Here is a 24,612-nt window from a genome sequence, read left to right as displayed (position 1 = left end):
GTTGTTTATTGACAAGATAATCTACGGGTCAATCCCAGCAAGCATCAGGAAGTAGCGTCCTTCAGGAAGTAGTTTGTTCTCGTGTTTGAGTGACAGCTGTGCGGCGGTGACAGCCCACACGGGACGGCAGCCGCAGAGCCGAGCCGAGACTCAAGATGGCAGGTAATGATGGCACTTTTCAAACAGTGTTTTCTATAATAATTTCACACTGTGCTGGAATTTACACAGCTGCATTGTGGTCTTTGGATTATGCATTTTTTAAATAGCCTCTCCCACATTACTGCATGTGTGGTTTTCACAGGCACAGTGTTAGTAAAGGCGAGTCAAGTCAAGCGAAAGCGCTGGACAAGCCTTGTTAGCAAACTTAGCACTGCTAGCCAGCTAGCTAACGAAAGCTACTCATGGGTATCGAAATGTGAGACTATAAGGCTACATTTAACCATTCAACTACTCCGTATATGTTTATTATTTTACTAACTACCACTCTCTTTTGTAATTAAACAGTACCGCATGCTTTCAGTCGTATTTATTATCGAACTGTTGTCATAGCAAAGGCTAACGAGTTGACCTAGCCACCGCTAGCCGAGTTGCTAAAGTCATTTTCAGCCATAAGCTGACCAAATCCTCATTTTATACCATAACAAAGGGGAGATGTTGTTGTTTGCCAACATGTTTTGGGGGTGTTGTTAATGCACACGTAGCGCTATTTACTCCACCCATGCTAAAAACACGTTTGATATGTATTTTCGAGATAGTTGTTGTTTTTATATTTGGAGCACATTCCCCTGCATGCCCAGCTGTAAACACTGGCGTTAGCTGTCCCAGCACATGCGTCTCATTCTGGGACTTCTTTCTGGGCTCCTCTTTTGAATACACTACTCGGACTTATTGTCCTATAAACTGTGTTGTGTTAAATTCAACGAGGATGGAAAGCCTGCTAGAAATGTTGGCCTGTAACGTTATCACACTAACACATCTGTTAACACATTGAAGCTATCCTCTAACATTTCCAGTTTGTGTTTAACACTTTGGACTGGCTGATACTGGCACGGAAACTAGATTAGAAAGGATTCTGGGGGAATTTTGAGAATCTGCTTTGTATTTTAGGCAACATAATATATATGCCATTAAGGCTAAATAGTTGGTTTATTTGACTAGAGTTGAAACAATTAGTCAATGAATAAGTATTTTGATAATCGATTCATCGTTTTCAGTCATTTTTCAAGCAGTAAAGCCATGATATCAGCCTTTCTAAAGAGATGATGTCCTGTTTTGTCATATTGTAAACTATACATTTTTGGGAATTAAGACTTTTCGTCTGACAAAACAAGACATATGAAGACGTCATGTTTGGCTCTGTGAAATGTTGCAGACTAAACGATGGTTGATTAATTGAGACAATAATCTGTAGTTGCAACCCTATATCATACACAGCAGTAGCTCAAAATGCATATTAACAATGATGCATGTATAGTAGTATCAGGAAAAACATGACATCGGACTTAATGACTATATGGAATAACACTTGATATGTCATTTTCAGCCACATACTCTTATTCTGTATACATTTTACCTAATTTATAGTTTTTATTTGGGCCACACCATTGTGTTAATGATCCAAAAGATGTTAGCGAATTCATTTAAACCTATATAGATCGAAACCAACCTAGTTGATCAAAAGTGTCACAGCAGCAACAATTGAAGGTTAGGTGCTGCTTAGTAAAGATTTTGACAAGCAAGTTTTATGGGCTTCTGTTCAATTCAAGGCAGCTTTAAAACTAACAATTGAGGTACTAATTACTGTATTTACAAAATAGTTATGGGAACTATAAAGGGGATTGAGACAATTGGTATAATAATTCAATACAAAAGTTTAAATAACTTGTCTTTCTTTCAAATTCTTAATTTGACAAACTTAACTAAATGAACTTGGTATAATACTTTTATGCAATCTGTCACCTTACATTACAAATTAAAAGTATCAACAAGTTCCCATAGTGAATCAATTTATTCCTCAGTGTGAATTAGAACATTTTTGACAGGCCAACCAGCACCCAATCTTTGCTGGCCTTATATTGAGCATCACTGCTGTGGATGATAGTCAATCAGAAAGTACCCTCACATAAGATGATCCTAAAAATTAAAGATTTATAGTAGCCCACAATACATAACCAAAATGACCAGTGACAACCAAATAACCTAATCTCATTCATTCTGTACACATTTCTTTTTTGATAATTTCCCACTAATTGACAAGGGGATCTGCAGTTGTTTTTTTAGGATCCAAAAGAACATTAGGTTTATATGTGGCTGCTTGTTTTGATGTCTTCCACATACTCATGACTATACCAACTACGTCATAGTTTCAGTTTTGCAGAGTGATCTATTGTCAATCTTAGTGAAGAAGACTTTGTCCTTTCTTGGTAATTGTCAGCCTGTAAACCTGACTACACAGAGCTCCTTTCATTTTGTAGGGGGGGTGGTGTATGTAGTGATGGTATGTTGATGACACGTTTGCCACCAATGGTTTCCCCCTCTAATTGCCTTATCCTTTCAGGTCTATCTTTATACTTTGAAGATGGCCACGATGATCTGGATGACTGTGAGTACTTTTCTTATTTTAATATAAAACATTTCTTGCATATGTGTTCTCCCTCTCTTTGGCAAGGAGGTATTGAAGTTTCATCTTTCCGGGCAACCCCATTCACCCATGCGAAATATAAAGCTGTCAACAGTATTTCAGGCTTTTACGCCTTGCTATTATTAGCCGTCATACAGGCCCGACAGTCCCTGTTGTCTGCATTAGCGTGGGCGATGAAACTGTGTTTGGATCCAACTGCAAAGCCAGTGTGTATTTATGTTTGGAACCATGGTTCCTGTTAGAAAAAAATAGTTTCCTGTCAAAGTGAAGAAGATTTGTCACATTCAGATGGAAGAAAGTCTGAACAATTTGGGTTTATTTAACTTAAAACAAGAGATAGGCAGACGTTACCTCAGCATCCTGGCAAAAACAAAAAGATTCGGAGACAGTTTCTTCCCGCGGGTAGTGAGACTGTTAAACAATTGAACTGCTAAAACAATTTCATAACATTCATCAGTAATATATATCTACTATCTAATATATATCATTCCAATAACTTGTATATAGACTCGTACTGCACTATTCCACTTTTTAACTGTTAAACAATTGAACTGCTAAAACAATTTCATAACATTCATCTGCTACTTAGTAATATATATCTACTATCTAATATATATCATTCCAATAACTTGTATATAGACTCGTACTGCACTATTCCACTTTTTTTTTTTTCTCACTTTATTTTAGAACTATTTTTCTTTTTGTATTACTTTTACTATCTGTATTATTATGTTTCATTGTTGGAGAAGCCTGTGACCTAAGATTTTCAACGACATAATTACTCTGTAGCTATGTTAGTTTGACAATAAAGAACCTTGAACCTATATAAGGAATTATATCATCAAGGCTTTTCGGTATTGTGGCATATTAATATATTTCATTGAAAAATTCTATTTTCTATTTATTACCTAGCCTTTTACACAGAAGAAGGTGATTACCTCTTTATTTAAACATTTTTCAAATCTAACCAATACAGGAAATGACTGCCAATGAGCATTTTTGCACTTCAGTTTTAAGAGTTTTTGTCAGCATTTATTTAAATGTACCATTTGTATGTTGCTTTGTAACTTATAGCAAAGAACTTTCACAGCACAACTTGAATAATCACAAAATTATAGCATACAGTCTTACATTGTACGTGGGCTACAAGTGCTGCCAGTAAAAAGATACATTTGCGCATTAATTTAGCTGAAGCTGACATTATGACCAGAGAGGTTTTAAATGTGTTCGACTTAAACAGATTCTTCCTAGTTATAACCAGTTAAAGGAAACCCTGGTTGAAACATTCAATTGAGTCATTAGTTAGACCCGAGGCCTTCTGCTACCCATTGTAGTTTCCTCATTTCTGACATTTAGCCTGACTCAGTTGCTTCAACGTGGCGCTGCGATGACTGTGGTGCATCTATTAGCCCTCATTTAAATGATTTATTTTCTAGGCATCAGCTGTGTTCGAGAGATAAGGGTTTTTGACAATAAAAATGGTCTTTCTTTCCATCCCGCAGTTGGATTTGATGACTATGGTTCAGAGTGTGACGGCATCCGCATCACAGCCTTCCTCGATGCGGGACAAGATAACCTGACTCCTCTCGGGAGGCTAGAGAAGTATGCCTTCAGCGAGAATGTCTTTAACAGGTAAGTGGAGTCCCGTGGTCATGTTATTACTTCAAACCCATCTTTGCATGCAAGCCTTTTATAGATCTCATTTAGCTTTTTTTGTTGTTGCACTTTTCAGTTTGTGTAAATCACTTCGTAACACTCAAACAAACAAAATGCTTAATATCAGATGGGATTATAATCCGGGTTTTGAGGAACTCACTAGAATCTAATGTATAGTTGCGCATAACAGTATCATGCTTCAATCCAGCCACTGCATCCTTACTGACCTTTACCATGTCCACACTAATACCAATTCAGTCATTTATTCTACAGTCTAACTCTAACCCAAGCCCACTTGCTAGGCATTATTCAGTATTGGTAAATATAAATAAAAAAACATGTTTTCTACCTGAATGCCAGTTAACACATAATTTGTTTTGGTGTGGAAGTTAAGCTCCAGAAATCAAAAAGGAATTTTCAATGATATCAGTTGTGTCGACATGTCCGTCAAATGTTGAGTATTAGTGGGTTATTAGCAACAAGGAAACATCTGCGACCTTGTCGGACTTAGTATCTAGGAAACATCTGGCTAACGTCACTTCTTGTCAAAAAAGTGACGAAAAGATGCCAGATATCCAACAAAACTTTTCATGTAATTTCATAAACTATCAGGGAACTGAGAAGAAACGTGACGTTATGGGGATTTCTTTGGGTGGTATTCTATACTGTGTAAAGAAGAAATTGTAAAATTTAAATTCTTGTTAAATTCTTCACTGAAGTAAGGGAATCATTTAAGTGTTTTATGGCTTTATTAAATGTTATCTTAGGTTGCACAAAAGTATCTCATTATTAAATGTTATTTTAATCATATTTATTGTATGAAATGTGTTGAATAGTGGCTATATTGTATCAAGAAAAATCAACATAAAATCTGATCTCAAGTCATCTCCAGGTGTGTGTTTTAATAGTCACCTGAACTACTGCCTGCATGCCTGTGTATTTACTTATCACATACCTGCCTTCACTCAATCGTGCAGGAATTCAAAAGACTTCAACATCAAAGATTTAATGTTGACCTATGGGTGGATGGTTTCTGTCTGAATATGACAATAGATTGACAATAGTAGCCCTAGTTTATTGTAGGTTTAAAGTCATGAATGATGACACATTGTGATTTATGTATATATTTTTGATGTGATACTATCTATATATGTAGCGATAAAAACCTTCTAGATGTACTCTGTGTATTTAAAGTCCTCTGCAAGCATTTAACGCTGCCCTGTGGTGCCCTCACAAATGTGTTTAGTTCCTGTCTTCATGCTTTTCATGCATGGCTTTGCAGGGTTCAAGCCCTGCTGTCATTTACCAGTATGTGTGTCTGTGTGTTTGTCTGTGTGTGTCTTTGTGTGTGTCCGTGTAATGCACTTGACAGCTCTGTCGGTGCAGTGTGCCATGCACTGTGCATTCACCACTTGGCCGTCTACTAACTTGATGCTCCTGTTGCTCTCTAGGCAGATCGTGGCTCGCGGCCTGCTTGATGTGCTTCGAGAGTTCAGTGACAATGAAAATGATTTTATCAGTGTCATGGAGACAGTTGCCAGAATGTCAGAAGATGGAGGTAGATGAATTTTCCTTTGCATCATTTAGTAACTCGGATAAATCTATACTTGACTAGTTTCTCTTTTTTGCTCTTTTTTGAATTTTTCTCTTTTAAATGCAATTAAACTCTACCAGGATTTAATTGTCACATAGTTTCAAGCACATAACGCTTGTTGGCGTGCAATGCTCACATTTAATGTTTGTACATAAAACAGCTAGGATTAGTTGAAACGGATTAGCTTATTGACAAACGCATAACTATTTTGATCATTGTAAGTACATTTATTAAAAGTAATTGTTGAGTCAATAATGACAGACAATGTGCTGTTCCCTTTCCTGTTTTATACTGTATTAAACTGGTTATCTTTGGCTTTTTGATTGACAAAACAACACGTTTAAAGACATTACCTTGGACTTAAAGATGATGGAATTTATTTATTTTTGTTGTTTAAATATCCAGAAAATAATTGTTATCTGTGGCCCTATTGCACATTATGCTTATACTTGTTTTGTGTGTACTCAGAGCCCACAGTGCGAGCTGAACTAATGGAGCAGGTTCCCAACATCGCCATGTTCTTACACGAGAGTCGACCCAACTTCCCAGCAGCGTTCTCAAGATACTTGGTGCCCATTGTACACCGATACCTCACGGATCCAAATAACCAGGTAGGTTTCAAGTGTTCCGCTTCTCTAGTTCATTTTTTACCATGGAAACAATCACTGCTTGTCATTTTCTGTATGCTGTTTTTCACAGCTTTACTCAAATAAGAAAAAAAAAATCACTTGTCAGATTGATTCACAGTAATAGTTGTAAAACCGTTTTTTAACGTTCCCCCTCTATTTCTAGGTGCGGAAGACGAGCCAGGCAGCGCTGCTTGTTCTTTTGGAGCAGGGCCTCATCTCTAAAGCTGATATGGAGACCAAAGTTTGTCCAGTTCTGCTCGACCTCACAGAACCCAACTGTGACGATGACTACAAAATCGAGGCAGTCGCGGTAAGAAACCCCTGTGGTATTTTTATGCAAAAGTTGTTATGTAGTTTGTGATTTATTATTGGGGAAAAGGACCTGAATTAAATTGAGCTAAAACCACATTTTATTGCTTTTCTGTAATCAATCATTGTGATTATCTTAACCAGTATAAAATAAATTAGCTTTTTTTTTTAATGGTTGGATACAAACAGCAATTGTTTTCCAAGTTATATAAACTGTGATTTGTCAGTTAGAACAAAAGGCAATTTGTTGAATTAATAAAATAAAAAATGTGAGGCCTAATTATAAATTGAATGCAATTAATTGATTATCAATTAAGATCTATTGTATTTATATCTACTCAATTATTTATTTTAACCACTTAAAACTGTTTTCTCAATCAAGTTCCGCCTCCTGAAATACACACACACACACACACACACACACACACACACACACTCACTCACTCACTACTCATTATACCTCTATTATTTCCGTAGAGCAACAGTTTTTAGATTATTGTTCATCTTTCAGCTCAAATGTAAGCTATTTTTCAGTCATTGTTCATTGCAGCAAAGATGTTTGCTTTATTGAAGCCCAATCTGAGTTTGCTTGGCACTAACTGCTCTCCATACATCTCCTTTCAGATCATGTGTAAAGTTGTCACCATGCTGAGCAAAGACACAGTGGAGCATCTACTGCTGCCCCGCTTCTGTGACCTGTGCAGTGACGCCAGACTCTTTCAAGTCCGCAAGGTAAAAAAAACTCCAAATCATTTTTCCTCCCCAGAGGTCAAGATACTTTAGAGCACTTTTAAATTAAATTACCTCTGACTTTGATACCATAAGTCACAGATGAACAACCATTTTTCTACAGAGGTGAATTGTGTCAGAACATATTCAGAAACAATGTGAGGGAGCCCTAATTCTGTTTTAGCCCACACTGCGCTTTTGTTTTCTGTGAGGAATGTTAATTCTCTGGTGTAACTGGTGCCAGTTGGGAAAGTGTATTTAGAAACAGCAAAGGCAGGTAAACATTGTGAATCATTTTTTTATATATTCTTTTACACATCTTTTGTATTTTTCTATAGTACAGTTAGAAATCCTCCTTTTCTTTGACACTTAACTTTGATGGTCCTACATTTTTACAAAAAAAACCTACAAATCCTGCATACAATGCAGAAATACAGTTTGTCTGAAATTGCTTTAATAAATAGAGACACTTTAACTTGTAACCATGTTATACAGGTATTGTTATGTTGGAACACAAGTTAAATTGATGATTAAGATTTGAAAGTACACTTTATGTTAACCTTGAGAAAAAGTTGAAATAATGATGAGTTTATTGTTTTATGTTTTACTGTCTTGTATGGAGAGAAAAAAACACACCATCAAACATCTAACCAAAAAAACAATGAATCGTGTGGCTTTGGGACCATGGCGTTAGGCAGTGTGGATAATAGCAAAACATATTTTAAGAAATACTGAGTGATCAAGCTAGATAAGATTTAGTAAAGTGACCAGTTTATGTTATGATTATTTATTACAATTAATAATTGCGGTATTCTTATGAGACACCATGAAAGTGTGTAACCTCTCGTTGAGATGGTTTGTTGTTCATGGTTTAACATTTGTCTTTTCCTTGCTTATCATTGTACTGTTTGAATTGTGTATTACAGGTCTGTGCTGCCAATTTTGGAGAATTTTGTTCTATTGTTGGTCAGGAGGCCACAGAAAAACTACTGGTGAGAAGCTCCACAACCCCCTATTAAAATCTTCATTATATAACATTACAGATTCAAATTGCTGCCATTTAAGATTTTCAGGTGAAACTGACATTTTGTTCAATTCTTTTAGATGCCCAAGTTCTTTGATCTGTGCTCAGACAGTCTGTGGGGCATAAGAAAAGCCTGTGCAGAGTGCTTCATGATGGTCTCCAATTCTACCTCTCCAGAGGTGCGACGTGCAAAGTTGTCCCCCCTGTTCATTAGCCTCATCAGTGACCAGTCTCGCTGGGTAAGACACACACACACTCACACACTCACACACTCACATGTTCAATTCTGTTGCATAAAAGCACCAGTGTGTTTTTGTGTAGCTTCCTCTGTCTGATGATGAAAATGGAGCAGTTTTCCTCATCACTTTATGCATCCTCTTGTTCCTGATTTTGAGCTATGTCCTTTATCTCATTTAGAATACATGTCTTCGTTTTCTTTTTCGTAATGTTCAGTATAATGTAGAACATTCTTAAAAGTCATATAGAGAAGAAAAAAATGGTTGATTGTTGAAAACAAGTGTTAAGCAATTGATAGGGAATGGAAAATCTCTTTAAAAGTCACAGCGCCTCACCTGCAGTTTTAGTGTATTTTAAAATGTTCTGCAAAAATGATTCTCAACGAGTGAAATACTAGCATTTACCCATACATTTATGATGGAGAGTTTGCAGAGATAAACATGTGTGGTCTTGTCTGTGTGCGTAGCACAAATGTGCTTGAGGCCAATGTGTCGACTGTGAGGGGTGAGAGTCCGCTGTGCCAGAAGCCTGTCGATGCCTGTCACTGTCAGTTCTTGCAGAGATTACTTTTTCTTTTTTTACCGAAGAGGGCCGGGTTTGGCTTGAATTCATTTAATTCTCCATTCATTATGTCTATGAATACCTCTGCGTCACGGAGAACACACAAGATAATGACACTTGCAAACTTCAGATGTTTTCTTGGGACATTTGTGTATTTATGTTTAGAACAACAGATTGATATATTGGTATTTTATTTATACAATATAAAGAAAGACAAATAGACTGACCACCAAACCAAGTTGGCTAGAGGCACACCAAACATTTATTCCCATGGTTATGCAACTGGGTCGCAAAGTGACGCTCAACATAGTAACTTTATTAATTTTAATTTTTGTAATCTAAGTTTTGATGAAACTGACTGATTCCCCTCTGCTTCACTTTTAGGTCCGACAGGCTGCCTTTCAGTCTCTGGGACGTTTTATCTCCACCTTTGCCAATCCCTCCAGCACAGGCTTTCACTTCAGAGAGGACGGCGCCCTGCTAGAGCTCCCCAGGTGTACATTAGACAGGTAAAACCCCTCACCTTCATCACCACTGCAACAACCAACACTGTGGGTTTGCTACAGTGAATGGTGTACATAAGCAGCTCAAACTCTGTCAGAAATGGTATTGTCATCCCATGAATACATTTTATTATATATGCTAAGGCACTGCACACGTTTGTGTTGTGCACTGACACAGTTTAAAACGTTGCATCATCCATCCGATGAGTCATTTTCTTCAATGACTGGGTTTGATCAGGTCAGACCAGTTTTTCTTTTTATGTTTAAAGGTTTATTTCCCTAAGCATGGAAATGAAAACAATTGAGGTTGACGCCAGTATACATTTTCATAACAAAATCTATGGCTTAATACGTCATCAAGAAACCCTGTTTCCAAACTTAAGATAAGAAGGTGACGAGTAAACACTGATTCTGCGAGCAGCTCAGAATGAGCACAGTCAGCAGGACTGACGGCAGCAGTGCTGGGGAACATACAGAGACACAATGTTCTTTGTCAATATACCCTGATTACTAAAAATACAAACATCAATAGTTTTGGCATCTTTGACAAAGATGAGACTCGCATGATTAGACTTTGACACTTTTAACTAAAACTTGACAAAACATTTATAAAATATGATTTTTTTTCTAACATCAGATAAATGCTAGTTAACAGATTATTCACAGATTATTCTGAATACATTTGACCTTATCTATCTTCATAGTGGTACTTAATCATTTGATTTGGCTTAAGTAATAATGCCAGGGCTTAACATTGGCAAAGGCTTTAATGACAAGTATAAGCTCTGTTCTTTACTTCTATATTTAACATAAGGATTTAGAGTATCCCTAAACATTTTGTAACTCTCATTTCAGTGACTGCTCCCTAAACTCTCTGAACTGCTCCGACATCAGCGGCTGCCACACGGGAAGAACCATCGCTCACACGCCTCCCAACCAGGACGGCCGGGCCACACCGTCCCCAGAGCATGTGTCGACAGCCGACGGCGATGAAATGCACAACTACCATGACAACCATTCTGTTCCCGGAGGGATGCACAGTGGCTTCACTCGCACATTCACGAACAGCAACGCCAGCCCCACGACCACAAACAACGCTAAAAACACAAAAGACATGGAGCAGACAGACGAGAACTTTAATTCTTTCAACTATTGGAGATCTCCTTTACCAGACATCAGCGAGGAGCTGGAGATGCTAACAAGTCAAAAATCAGAGGTAGTAAAAGAGAAGGAAGAAGACGAGAAGGTAGAGGAACCGGATTGTCCTGATTCCAAGTCGAGTCCTGGCAAAGCTACCAGCGACCAGATCCAGAAGGTCTTGGATTGTTTGCAACCGCACATTGATGACCCCGATGTACAAGGTGGGTGAACGGAGGCAGAAATAATTTGATGACCTGTATAGTAAGACTTGTATTGGCATGTAGATTGACTTGTTAATGTGAATTTACCTCCAGCCCAAGTCCAGGTTCTGTCAGCAGCTCTGAAGGCCGTCCAGCTCGACGACCCCGAAGACGAAGACCTCACTGAACCCGAGCAGGAAGAGCAGCCCGAGGAAAACACAGAGAGCCCGTCAGTGGAGACCAAATGTGTGGAGGTCCAGTCTGAGAGTGAAGAGTGTCCCACAGAAGAGGAGCCGATGACGGAAGCTCCTGCAGCCGAGCCCGTGTCGAGCCCTGTCCAGGAGCAAGGGGACGAAGAGACGCAGACGGAGCCCCTGGAGGACCAGGAAGAGTCTCCTCGTGACTCCCCTATTCTAGTACGAGACGATCACATCTTTACAGATTAAGTCAGCTGTGTAACAACATATAGTGGACTGTTGATGGAATCATAATTGAAGCAAGGGTTTATCATTTCAGTCCAGCAACAATAATGCATTACATCTTTTCCGCCTGAATGTGTAGTGCTCTTGCTGTTCCCTAACGTGTGTTTTTGTTTACATTTTCCTCAGGAGTCTGAACTAATTGAGAGTGTAGAGGAGGAGGGAAAGGACGAATCTGCTCACAGCCCATTGTATGAGGAGAAGCCCAAGATCCAGGTCAGTCAGCACTTCTTTCACAACAGATAACTTGCACAGACATGGATTATTTAATACCTTCTCAATTCCTGTTTTATCATCACACTCTTTATGTATTCCCCATCCCCAGAATGTGATCCCCCAGCAGCTGTTGGACCAGTACCTCTCCATGACGGACCCGGCCCGGGCCCAGACGGTGGATACGGAGATCGCTAAACACTGTGCCTTCAGCCTGCCGGGGGTGGCGCTCACTTTAGGGCGGCAGAACTGGCACTGCCTCAAGGACACGTACGAAACCCTCGCTACTGATGTGCAGGTAGGCAGAGAAAGGGGGAATTCTGAGGGTAGATTTGTGTTCATGATTAACACTATGAAAACATATTCAACTTGTCTAGATGTTGGGGCTTAAAGACATTCTATCTTTTATTGTTTTAGTTTCCAGTAAAATACATTTTGCCCTAAGAATCTGTCACAAAGTTGTTCTTTGTGATTGCTTAATTTAATAACTTATTTGCACAACTGTCAAAATGAAAAAACTTAAGATAACAAATACTCTTTTAATTGAACTTTTAAATTGACACCAATGATTGGATAAGGTCAATTGAATCAGGCAAGCATATACATCTATTTGCTTGCCATTTGTCTACCTTGATTCGTGTGGAGGAGCGTTTCTGGACATACGATGCTTGCCTTGTGAGGCAATGAATCTCTTATATAGTAACTGGGTTCATTCAAAAACAAACTGAAGCTCTGTTTTTTTTTTCGTCTGACTCTTTGGATGGCTATGCTGAAGTCACTGAATCAATGTTTTCTTCAGCTTCATTATATCGGATATAGCACTGACATACAGCAGGGTTCCCCACACATAGACTTTACTTGGGCGGGCCGCCCAGGTATATTAACGTCCGCCAAAGTATATAGCGCGACCCATTGAGGTTTAATCTTTTTTTATCCGTCCGCGAGCACGACGCCATCTGCGATCGATTAACTACCGAATTTCTCTCAATCATGTTAGTAGGAATCCCAACAACCAACAATGTGCATGATTATTTGATTTGAGAAACATTGCACTTGTTCCACAAATGCATCGCTTGACAACGTGAGCAAGAAAGGGAACAGCGAGGGGAAGCGTTGCCTCACTTCGAGGCGGCAGCAGTACAGACAGTGTGACAGCACTGCGTCACTCATTACCTAATCTCAGTACTAAATGTGACTGTTGGCATGACAACGTTGCCCCGAACAATCGTCTATTCATTGCTGTCACTCGAGTGGCATTTTTATCTTAGAATCATCTTGCAACATTAGTAAATATAAACCAATATGCAGTTATTTTTCTATTTCCTCCCAAAAGCAACCTTTAAAAATAAAAACGTGCTTGTTCAGGGCTGGTGTTTTAATCTTTGTGTGTTTCTTTCCCCTCCTCCCCCCCCCCACCCTCAGTGGAAGGTGCGGCGTACTCTGGCGTTCTCCATCCACGAGCTGGCAGTGATCCTGGGAGACCAGCTGACAGCCGCCGATCTGGTGCCCATCTTCAACGGGTTCCTCAAAGACCTGGACGAGGTCCGCATTGGCGTGCTCAAACACCTCTACGACTTCCTCAAGGTGAGATTACACATTTATACACACTGATTCAAGTGTGAGGACACTATTTGCCAGAAGGAGGAGTTGGTTTGGTCTTGGTTACTGTTTAAAAATAACCAGGCAAGAGGCTTGTAAGTGTCCGTTAAGGAAATTACATTTCAACAATGTAAAAGTTGAATTACGGAGCACATTATTAGCCAAATGTTTAGAGCACATAAAATGTTACCGCAACATCCGTTCTGGGCTCAATTCTGGCCTTGTGAGCTTTTTTGCATGTCCCACTGCTCTCTATCCCCTCTAATAACTAAACTGTCAAAACAGATTAGGACATACATTTTAAATGTTAAATTCAAAGAACTGTTAACATTTGAGTGCACTTGTTTCAGGGTTTTTGGTTTTCAAGTCAGATAGGTTTGCTTTGCAGGTAGTACTACCAGACTTCTAAGCTTGATAATGTTGTTGTTGCAGCTGCTGCACGCGGACAAGAGGAGAGAATACCTGTACCAGCTGCAGGAGTTCATGGTGACGGACAACAGTCGCAACTGGAGATTCAGATACGAGCTGGCAGAGTACGTCCCCTCTTTCTCTTCCTGTCGGGAATAATGACATGTATATTTTAACAAACCTCCTTCTTATCTGTGCCTTGATCATGTACCCTATGACAAGGCTACATTTGACTATCATAACACAAATTATTTGTTAGATTTAATGCTCCAGATAATTCTCTGTCAATATGACCACCTTATTTTATTTTGTAATATAATATTCAAATTGCAGTTCATTGACTGAAGTGCTCTCTCTCTCCTGTTGTCCCTCTCCAGGCAGTTGATCTTGATCATAGAGTTGTACAGCCACTACGACGTGTATGACTACCTCAGACAGATAGCGCTCACACTCTGCTCCGACAAAGTCTCAGAGGTCAGGTGGATCTCATACAAACTGGTAAGTGTGCAATATTGAATTAGGGTCTATTTTGCCGGTGTGACGGATGGTTAGGTCAGAAAACAGGAAATGAGTCACAATGATAGATGATGTTGAGGACAGGATGTGGGTGTGTGATAATGTAATGCGCTGATAGATGTTTGATCATCTTAAGTTTGTTGCAATGACACTGAAGATGCGACACCTGCTATGGTCTTATTTGATAAAGCTTCATATTATATTTAAGCCTAATCGTTTAAAAAAGACGACAAGACATTTTTTTTAAATGTTAAAATGTTGTCTGGCAGTCTGAGATTGTCATGCTTTGCAGCAATCATTAAGTCATATGCAGACAGTTTCTCAACTCTTAATCTCATGTTTTTTTGCTCTTCTGTTCTGCTATTGGTCCAATTATCGATCGATATTGAAAATGTAGTATTCACAGATAAGCCTTTCTTTGACCAATGAACTGCTTTTGTATACCCTGTTTTGATGTGTTTCATCACCTCTTGTGTTCTCAGGTTGTAGAGATCCTCCAGAAGCTGTATGCATGTGGGGCCGATGATCTGGGCCTGAACTTCATCAACGAACTCACCGTCAGGTTCTGCCACTGTCCCAAGTGGGTCGGGCGGCAAGCCTTTGCCTTCATCTGCCAGGTATGAAGCTCTTATCTCGCATTACATTACGCAGCTACAAATGGTGGCATCTTCTTCATAGTGTCATTACCTGTTTTTCAACTCCATAAATAGCTGTCAAGGTCAGACTGCTTATCTGATGGTCATCCGAGCTACAGAAGGAAATGGCAAAACAAATGTTCACCCCGTTTATTGTCTCGAACATTCTAATCATAATTTTCTTCACTAAAAACTTACTTTAAAAGACATGCGTTATGCGTATAAAAATGTCATAAGTAAATTAAATGTATAAAAACACGACACCGGCTGTTTTATTTGAATGTATTGTTTACGTTAGAAAAGCTAATGAAAGATGAGAACTCTAGCTATGTATTACAGTAATGATATAGTGGGAAACGTGTAGTTCATGAAGCTGTTTATCAGCATGTCTCTGTCACAGGAGCAGACTGATCAAAAGGATTTCATCAGACTGGTTTATCTTCACCAAACGCCTCTGCACTCTCTCTTCCTGTGTTTCGCTCGCCTCCTTTAACGGCAGCCTGTCTGTGTGACTGTTTTTTAATGTGACCTCCTTTTTATGCAGGCCATAGTGGAGGAGGACTGCATGCCCATGGAGCAGTTTGGCCAGCACCTGCTGCCCAGTCTGCTCAGCCTCTCCTCTGACCCGGTGGCCAATGTCCGCGTCCTGGTAGCCAAGGCTCTACGACAGAGCGTCATGGAGAAAGGTCAGTGCAAATAAACGGAATAATTCATCTTTTCAGGATAAGGAGTCAACAATTCAGTTCAGACCAAAAGGGACAATACGTTACTGTGTTTCAATATTTTTCCATCTTCCCATCAACTGACTCTTAACTAACACCTCTTTCTGTTGACACATCCCATGCCTTTTACTTAAAGGTCCCCTATTATACGGTTTTTCATCAATATATTATAGGTCTCAGATAAATACAAAACATGTCTCTGAAGTGTTTGGCTCCAAATACCAAACAGATTGTAGCATCCCATAATCCCCTCTGTTTCAGCCCTGTTTCAAAAGTGCTGATTCTCTCCTGGCTCCTTTAGATGAAAATAAGTAGCCACTCCCCCAAGCCCCTCTTGCCCCTTTCACACCGGCGCTTTTTCAGCTGGAGCCTGAAAAGTACCGGTTTTTCCTGTTCACACCGCAGCGGCGCCGCGTCATAGCTCCGGAATGCGGTTCACTTCCAGCTCCAAAAGATTGTCGGTCTAGAGGCAAGAGCTTCGGAGCTAGAGGCGGCGTCCCACCTCCCCTGAACATGGGTCGACTGAAGAGTCTCGTCATGCCTGCCTACAAGCAGTAGCGCTGAGTAAAGTGACTAGAAGGCACACACTTATAAAAAAAAAAAAACACTTTATAAAGTCAGGCAACACTAACCAGGCTTCGTGTGATTCTGTTTATTTGTACCTTACTTTGACCATCCGTTCGCTGTTATTGATCATTGTGGAGAGCAGGCAGACGTTTTGTTTTGTATTATAGCAGCTATCGGATGGAATCAATACATGGGCTGCACAGGTTGTCATGTCCGACTATCACAAGTAGAATCATAATGAAAAATACGCCGGTAAAAAGTGCCTGTAGAAAACGGCTTAGCAAGTAGTCAGTTTAGCTTCGGTTGCTATGCTAACATCACCCATGTTATACCAGAGAAACTTTCATAACAGAGTTGTGATGCCAAACAGCGTCAATTCAGACTGACACACATTCACTTAAGGGGAACTGGGGATATGTATCAGCTGCTTGTGTGACAGTCAGACAGTGAATACTTTAGAGCCGTGTGAGCTAACCCGGAGCTAACGGGAGAATACACTCCCGTGGAAGAGCAGTCAGCACTGCAGCGGTCGGTAAATGCCGCTGAAACACATTAATAAACAATGAACCACGGCACTCTGGAGAAAAGTATAAGGTTGGAGAAGTCGTTATTTAATTTAATCTGTCTTCGTATGATTAAAAGCAACACGATCATCGACCCGACGCAGTCCCCCCCTGTTGTTGTTGTGAGCTCCGTTGGGGAGAAAATCAGCGATGTAAACGTGACGTAATGACGCAGCAGCGGCAGCTGGGCGGTGTGAACAGAGCGGGAGCTGAAAAGGGAAACCGGAGCTGAACCAGAAAAGCTCTAGCTAGGAGCTAGAAAGGGAAAAGCGCTGGTGTGAAAGCCACATCTGAGAGATATTTGGTTAAAAAGAACACACTGGTGCTCTAGGAGGAGATTCAGGTGATAAGGTGGGGGGGGTGGGGTTAGGGTTGGTGATTGGCTAATGGTTACACAAGCCAAAAAAATCGTTATGACATCATAAAGTGGCCAAAATCTGATCAGCTCATTTTCAGACAGGTTTTTATATAAATGGATCAGGACAAAAAGAGAATTTTTTTTCCTGATACTTTCAGAATCTCTTTATGTAGAAAATGACATGAAAAAGTGGATTTTGCATTTACCTTTTAAGCTAACTGAGTCTTGTGTTTTGTGTGCAGCTTACTTCAAGGAGCCGGGCTGTGCCTTCTCTGACGAGCTGGAGGAGACGGTGATGGCTCTGCAGTCGGACAAGGACCGGGACGTGCGCTTCTTCGCCAGCCTGGACCCGAACAAAGGCCTGATGGAGACGGCTCCCCTGATTTAGCCTCAGCCTCCGAGTCCCATCGCAGCCCACCTGCCTGTCTACCTACCTGTCTGTCTGACTGATGCACAGTCGGCATAAAACCTGCAACACCAGCACCTGACCAGATCCCCAACCTCTCGCCTGCTGGGCAGACCTGCACCAACACCAGCTGGGAGTCATGTCAGAGGATCAGAGAACAGAATAACACAACCCAGGCCCTGGTTGGGCACTACATAGCGCACATTGCATTCACAACACAAATGCATACTTCTCAGAGTTTTCAGAAAATGAGCAGGACTCAGAGGTTAGCTCCCTTCGTGCGAGCCGCCGTATTCACACATGAACTTTACCCCCACCCTCTTCCACACTAACAGCAACTCAATCCTTCCCCCAATCACAGACTTGTAAAACTACGACGGGCTCTTTCTCTTCAAAGCTAATTGTAAGCTTGATATAAAATTGCTGAATTGATTTTTTTTTTCTTAATGCTTCTTTTTGTGGATTTCTTAACGAACAAGCGGGCGAGGCCTGCCTGACTCTGATGTGTGCACTAACTCAGGGGGACTCATCTGAACCTAAACAGCATTATTAGCTACGTGATAAGCAGCAGGATCCCTGGTGAAAAACAAGACAACTCCAGCTCTCTGAGCAACAGACCAGCCAAACCAAGTAGCTCTGCTGGTGTCTCGCGCCTCATTTCCTCTTAAATATCTCCTCTCTCAGGCGTCCCTTGTCTCCTGAGATGTCCTCTGGGTTATCGTCTGTTTCCCGCCTACTGTCTCCTCTTCACCTGCATTTCTCTACCCTCTGGTCTTCAGGGGCCACTGAACCACTACTGCACAGAAGGAGCGGGGATTCTGTCACTCAGCGTAACTCTCCATTAAAACCATATCATGACATTTTTTGAAAGTTAATAAACTGTTGATGGCTCTTTCCCCCTCCTCCCCTCCTCGTGTGTTTTACCAAAAATGTGACACAACGCGTCTCCCAAACGGCAGGGGACCAATAGAAATACCTCTGTGTGGACACGGCTGGCCAGTGTGGCGTACATGTAGAGGGACATCACACGGGCTCTGAATGTCCTCGTCTGAAACATCTTAACAAGGGCTCATGACGGAGTGACACGGGGTGACTCAAATCTCAGAAAGAAGAGGAAGAAAGCAAGCACACTGTTGGATTATGCATGTTTCCCCCTCCCCTCAGCACCCCCCCCTCCACCTTCCTCTTGTGTATAGTCTCTTCCAATTCCTTAAAGTTGACCTCCTGATGTTGAATTTTGTGACCATGGTAGCTTTCAGTGGATCTGACTGACCAGTTGTACAGTAGGATATAGGAATGGCTGTGTGACGAGACTGACTCATCATCTTTCCCCGTTTTTCTTGGTGAAATGATTTTAAGTACATGGTCTCTCAACATTTTGCAACTCTTTTGTACAGCTTAAACCTGTGGAAAAAACGGTTTGCGTGTATGGAACCAAGGCCAGTTTAGTCGAGATGTGTGTGAATATTGGGAGCAGTCACCAAGTCACTTTTTGTAGTCTCTCGAGCTCGTTTGTTCTCCTCTGTTGTAAATGGTAACCCTTGTTTTTTTTTTTGAACATAGACATAACTTGAGAACTTAAAGCTGATTGTGGTGTGTGCTGTGCATCTCAAGTCTTTCTTCCTTCGAAAGGAGAGCTCACCGCGGTAATGGCGGTGTCTACTCATCTCGTCTGTCTGCGATTTGTGTCCATCTCATTTTTTATGTAGTAGAACAGTTAATATATACATTTTATGAAAATTATTTTTCTTTTCAATTATGCACCACTGTTCAAAGATTTTATATCCTAACTTTACAAAATTTACAACCTTTGTAATATTCAATGGTTTCTTTTAAAAAGACATTTTATGTAATGTTATTTTTAGTATTCTGTAATTAAAATGATGAAAATGAATGTCTGATTATGTTTTGTAGTTCCTGCTTTATTACTTGCGCCACAGAGTTTCATGTATTGAGTTTGGTTTGTTTTTCAGCAGCTTTACAGAAAACCTACTGGCCTGATTTTCATGAGACTGAAAGGAACCAAGGAAAACCTCATTTAGCTTTGGAGCGGATCCAGATCACGTGGTGGATACACTATTTTTCTCTAACATTGCAGGGCGATCTGTGTTTGAGTGCACCACCCTGTTCGGTCAGATGATCCAGAAATATGTAGCTGCTTTTTAATTTAATGTGTAAAGTTATATTTGTATACCTACACACGTATTATAGTATACCAAGTTGATCTGGAACATATTTCAGTTAAATGAATTCATATCAACATTGAGGCAGATGAAATAAAAACATAATTATAAATTAATCACAAAACATCTATGTATTTTGAGGTTTTAACCACAAATATCCCAGATTTCTTTATCTATCTGAAATAATAGTTGGAATGATAATACAAATAAAAAAAATGTAAATGTTTAAGATTAAATGTATTTGTACCCATACATTCCATGTATTCTCTTATCCCAGCTTATTCAGTTTGAGGATTTGCTGCTTTTCTGTTCTATATATTTCTGTAAACTGAATATCTTAAGGATTTGGCCGGATCAAACAAGGTATTTAAAAATGTTAAGACATTGTTTACAGTTTTCTGATGTTTCTATAGACCAAATATGAAAAGAAAGTCATCTGAAGATAAACCAAAAATGTAAATAGATTGCAGCCCTCATTTTTTTTATAGTTCAGTCGACAAATATATGAAGAATGTCACTCAGCAGTTGCCAGAGCAGAGTTGCATTTTCAATTAGCTTGTTTCTCCCAACCAAGAAAACAAAAATACTCAGTTTACTGTCATTGAGGACAAACAAACGGTAATCGTCAAATCGTCCAGAAATTGTTAGGCATTTCTTAAAGTGATTTAACAATAAACCTTTATAATCATTGCAGATTAACAATTGAACTTGAATCCTTCCCATTCCATGAAATGTTTGTTTTTGGTCTTCCTGATCATATACCTGCAGCCCTTGTGCAGCAGATAAAAAAAGTCTCATCTCCTTTTGAAGAGCAGCAGCTTTCTGTCCCAGGTGGTGCTGCCGAAGCTCTGGATGAGCTCCATGCCACAGTGTCTCTCCAGATGCTCCCTGGCCTGTTCTGCTACGTCCCCGCGGATCTTCAGGCTCTTGAAGTGGTCAAAGTCTGAGCGGCCCAGCTTCCTCAGCCTCCGGGCTGCAGAGCGGTAGCACTTCCAGGGCTGAGCCTCCAGCAGGAGGTGCTGGCTGATGGAGGCCAGGTGGGAGAGTAGCTGCAGCAGGCCGGCGTCTCCGTGGTTCAGGTGCACCCACATGGTGACGGCCAGGCACAGACACAGGTGGAAGTGGGAGCCGCCGTGCTGGTTGAGGTAATCCTGCAGCTGGTCGGCGTCTTTAGTGATGTCCAGAGGGATGAAGGAGATGCTGCTGGGCAGAGGGTTGCTCTGCTGAGCCCGCTGGATGAGAGTCTCATCCAAGTCGAAGCCCAGGAGATTAACTTTCCTCCTGTCTGACTCTTCTTCAGACACAGGCACCAGATGTTTGTAGAAGGCCACACTCAGATCCTGTCATTCACAGGGGAAGAAAAAGGAGAAACAAATAATGTAAAATGTGGATTCAACTTCATTTCAAATTATATTCAGAGTATCAACATGATTCCCAAAGATGCGATGATGCTGTTCTGGATTACCATATACATCAGAGGCACTTGGTACAAAAACATAACATTACTTTGAACTTTTACTCAAGTAACAGGAGCAACAATACAATGTAAAAATACACTGTCATGCATTTAAAATCTTATCTTACTGTCCAACAAAGAACATGAGTATTAGCGTCGAAATACAACTAAAGTACCATAAGCTACATTATAAGGAATGGCTGATTTATGTGGGGTTTATATCAATATCTGTATACAATGTTGGGAGATTCATCCATAAAAATACAATATAACTTATCATATTCTATTTTGAATTAAAAACCTGAATCTGTAAAGTGAATTAATGTTGTCAAAAGAAATTGTGAAGTAAAAAGTACAATCTTTTCATGTGAGATGTAGAAGAATATAAGTATAAATAGCATACATTGGTACAATTACAAGTAAGTACCTCAACACTTACCTTTTATAGGGACAGTTTGTGTATTAAAATGAGTTTTCATTATAGGATCAGTCTACCTTCACATTTATTTAAAAAAAGACATGAAATACTGTGACTTTTTATTGAATACTATATTATGATTTATTTTATTATTTCTAAAATGCCTATTATACTATGACTTTTTTTGGAGAGACAAAGACTATGACAGAGACATTTTTAATGACATACTATACCATAATTGTTTTTATGGAAACTTAATGAATGCTGTACTTTGACTTTTAATATGTTTCACATAGTTTATGTTATACTATGAATTATTGTAATGGCATACAAATGTATGAATTGTAAACAGACTAGGAGTAGAACATGTTGTGTAATGTTGTCTCAACATGTGATGAATCCCAATCTATTTCAAGAATTACATTATATAAAGAATATTCCAGACCAAACGGTTAAACACACATGTGAAGAGTCTCATACCCCAGAGTTACAGCCCACGTCCAGGATCAGTGTGTTCTGAGGGCCGTCTTTGAGGCCTAAATCCTGCAGTAACGTGGCGGGAATCAGGCTCAGACGGTTCTCCGGAGGATTGAATGTGTAATAGTTGATAAAGTTGCCATAAGGAGCGGCTCCTGGGTCATTCATTTCTTCAACTTCAGCTATATCTACCGAGCATGTTGCCATCGTAAAGAGTGCGCCTTCAAAATACGTCCGGGTAGAAAACATGAGGCTGCAGTCATATAAAAACGTTCCTGCTTCGTTTGTGAAAACACCAAAACACCAATATAATACCTCATGGAGGCATTTCAATTTCCATGGTGTAGATACATGTTAATAAAAAGAGAGAGCAGCTGTGTCAGATATTTGAAAGTCTTTAATACGTTTAATGATTTTTTATTACAGATTATACTTATTGTATAGGCTAATACAGATTATACTTATTGTATAATGTGTATTACTACATCTTAAAGTGATGACCAATGAAAATAGGTGTTTTAAAGAGTAGTAATACAAAGCTTCATTGATTTGAAGTCACATGGGACCATTGGAAATATGTGAGACTTAATAAAGAAAACAACTCCTGCCTTTTCTCAACACTGTATATAATTAAAAACTAAAACTAAAATCTGTGTCCTACTTGTCCAGTGTTCTTATCCATGGTCCAGTGTAGTAAAAACAATGCTTCATTATATTACATACATGATATGGAAGCTATTGAAAGATATTGAAATTAAATGAGACTTAAGGAAACTTCTTCAAATGGCAAAAACACAAACAAAGTGTTGTTGTTTTTAAATGTATTTATACATAATATATAATGATGTTGTATAAAAGCATTGTTGTAAACGCATTTTCATTATATATTTCCAATGTATTTGATAACATTGTGTCTGCTCCAGGTCAGCAGGGGGCGCTCACAGATTTGCCTGAAGAAGAGAAAAGTCCCCTCAGTCTTTCCGTATCTTACGAAAGCGAAGGTTAGTTAGCTTGGGTGCTAACTTCACATGTCTGTGTGCTGACATTAAGTACAACTGCGACTTCACTACCTGCGATTTTTATCGCTTTCAATACAAAAAGGTAAAATAACATTTCATTAAGTTCTTGCTCTTAGTTCTACGTGTTTTTAAGATGATCAAATAGTGAGCTAACTTGTATAGGAACACAGCTAAACGACCGCTCGCTAGCCTGTAGCGATCAAGGGGAAATGTATGATTCTAGCAAAAGCAACAGTGTTATAAGGTTTAAAGCATATTTAACATAATGGACTGTTAAAAAAACTCCGAATAGTTGAATTTGCTTCACATTATCATCAACTGCTACAGATAGCTTGGTGTGAGCGAGCAGTCTCAATGATATCAGCCTAAATAATCAGCAGTGAGTTTTATTTAAGGTTATAAGAACAAACTCAAAATTACCTGCAAATCTGAGCAAGCTGTGTTTGGCTCAAACATGGCTGTTTTTTTTCAAATAAAAATTAGTTAACAATACAATGATACAAGCTTTTGTTAGTTGTATTTATATACTGATATATACATCTATCAATCAGTACCTACAACTGTCATAAATGTAGTAAGTAGAGGAGAATTCCCCCCTGATATGCTTGGGGTGTAGTAAAAGTATCTTTTGAACATTATCTATAAAAAGGCGGTGTATTGTGCCCCAAGAAAAGTAAACAAAAAGGACCTAAAACGGTCATAGTATGTCACAAAAAAGGTCTGGATATCGCCATTATATCATATTCATGGAATATTTTGTCTATAACAATCCTGTAGAAACAATAAATACCTTGACAACCCTAATGCCCACCCCTGTAGTATTCTACCTGAGTAAAGTCATTTTATATCTCTACTTTCTGTACAGTATTTTGATGCTGAACTTGCTCTGACTTTGTGTCCTTCAGGATCCTCAACATGGTGTCTGGGAAGCGCATCGCCGACTTCGGCTACAGGACGTTTACTGCCTCGATGATGCTGCTGTCGGTGTACGGAGGCTACATGTGTGTGATGCGAGGGTACCGCTTCGTGCAGAAGCAAAAGCAGCTGAAACTGGCAGCAGAAAACCAGGAGGCTCTCCTCAATGAGTGACATGATTCTTGTTTTTGCACATGTGGACATTTCCAATTCCTCCCTTTTCTTTTGGTCCGTCGCTAAATCATGAAGATGTTCATTCTTCTCAGGACATTAAAGTGATTTGTTGTGTGGGTATTGTGCCCTCTCAAGCAAGATGTTGTTTATAAAAATGTCATCAAGCAAGAATATATTGCTTCAAAGGCTTCTGTAAAATCCATGTTGTGAGTGTATCAGAAAAGAGGATGGCTACAATTGTTTGTATTGTAATATATTAAATGCTTTAACCACACAAAGCA

At 39.6% G+C, this 24,612-nt stretch overlaps 3 protein-coding genes across 4 annotated transcripts; 2 read left to right on the top strand and 1 right to left on the bottom strand.

Annotated features, from left to right (window-relative positions):
* Positions 1 to 51: 51 nt before the first annotated feature.
* On the top strand, positions 52 to 19,583 carry ppp4r1l (protein phosphatase 4, regulatory subunit 1-like). Of its 2 annotated transcripts, XM_034139281.1 has the most exons (20): positions 52 to 162; positions 2,558 to 2,602; positions 4,144 to 4,273; positions 5,749 to 5,855; positions 6,360 to 6,502; positions 6,684 to 6,830; positions 7,454 to 7,561; positions 8,485 to 8,550; positions 8,663 to 8,821; positions 9,765 to 9,889; positions 10,739 to 11,244; positions 11,338 to 11,639; positions 11,832 to 11,918; positions 12,028 to 12,213; positions 13,338 to 13,499; positions 13,947 to 14,047; positions 14,300 to 14,420; positions 14,921 to 15,055; positions 15,618 to 15,759; positions 17,526 to 19,583. In XM_034139281.1, the coding sequence occupies exons 1-20, from the start codon at positions 156 to 158 to the stop codon at positions 17,669 to 17,671; spliced, it is 2,925 nt and encodes a 974-aa protein (XP_033995172.1). In that variant the 5' UTR covers positions 52 to 155; the 3' UTR covers positions 17,672 to 19,583. The 2 variants fall into 2 exon arrangements, with proteins under 2 accessions (XP_033995172.1, XP_033995171.1); XM_034139280.1 differs by lacking the exon at positions 52 to 162 and having other exon boundaries at positions 2,524 to 2,602.
* Positions 19,387 to 22,456, bottom strand: LOC117489754 (pre-miRNA 5'-monophosphate methyltransferase). The gene is made up of 2 exons (XM_034139282.1): positions 22,227 to 22,456; positions 19,387 to 21,212 (listed from the first exon to the last, which is right to left on the bottom strand). Exons 1-2 carry the CDS (start codon positions 22,428 to 22,430, stop codon positions 20,667 to 20,669), a joined length of 750 nt encoding a protein of 249 aa, XP_033995173.1. The 5' UTR covers positions 22,431 to 22,456; the 3' UTR covers positions 19,387 to 20,666.
* A 1,691-nt stretch (positions 22,457 to 24,147) lies between these two features.
* On the top strand, positions 24,148 to 24,609 carry LOC117489751 (cytochrome c oxidase assembly protein COX14 homolog). The gene has a single exon (XM_034139279.1). The coding sequence runs from the start codon at positions 24,158 to 24,160 to the stop codon at positions 24,329 to 24,331; it is 174 nt and encodes a 57-aa protein (XP_033995170.1). The 5' UTR covers positions 24,148 to 24,157; the 3' UTR covers positions 24,332 to 24,609.
* The last annotated feature ends 3 nt before the right edge of the window (positions 24,610 to 24,612 follow it).

This window comes from Trematomus bernacchii, unplaced genomic scaffold, assembly GCF_902827165.1.
Source record: "Trematomus bernacchii unplaced genomic scaffold, fTreBer1.1, whole genome shotgun sequence".
Lineage (NCBI taxonomy): Eukaryota > Metazoa > Chordata > Actinopteri > Perciformes > Nototheniidae > Trematomus > Trematomus bernacchii.
The sequence above is the reverse complement of the archived record's forward strand: the minus strand, read 5'-3'. Positions and strand labels throughout refer to the sequence as shown.

What these genes read in the sequence shown, in the direction of transcription:
- ppp4r1l (XM_034139280.1), top strand. Translation starts at nt 2,524, where the DNA reads ATGGTTTCCCCCTCTAATTGCCTTATCCTTTCAGGTCTATCTTTATAC. An exon ending in TCAGTGACCAGTCTCGCTGG is followed by an intron (nt 8,822 to 9,764) that starts GTAAGACACACA and finishes CTTCACTTTTAG; the next exon opens with GTCCGACAGGCTGCCTTTCA. An exon ending in ACCTCTACGACTTCCTCAAG is followed by an intron (nt 13,500 to 13,946) that starts GTGAGATTACAC and finishes TTGTTGTTGCAG; the next exon opens with CTGCTGCACGCGGACAAGAG.
- LOC117489751 (XM_034139279.1), top strand. Translation starts at nt 24,158, where the DNA reads ATGGTGTCTGGGAAGCGCATCGCCGACTTCGGCTACAGGACGTTTACT.
- LOC117489754 (XM_034139282.1), bottom strand. Translation starts at nt 22,430, where the DNA reads ATGGCAACATGCTCGGTAGATATAGCTGAAGTTGAAGAAATGAATGAC. An exon ending in ACGTGGGCTGTAACTCTGGG is followed by an intron (nt 21,213 to 22,226) that starts GTATGAGACTCT and finishes TGTGAATGACAG; the next exon opens with GATCTGAGTGTGGCCTTCTA.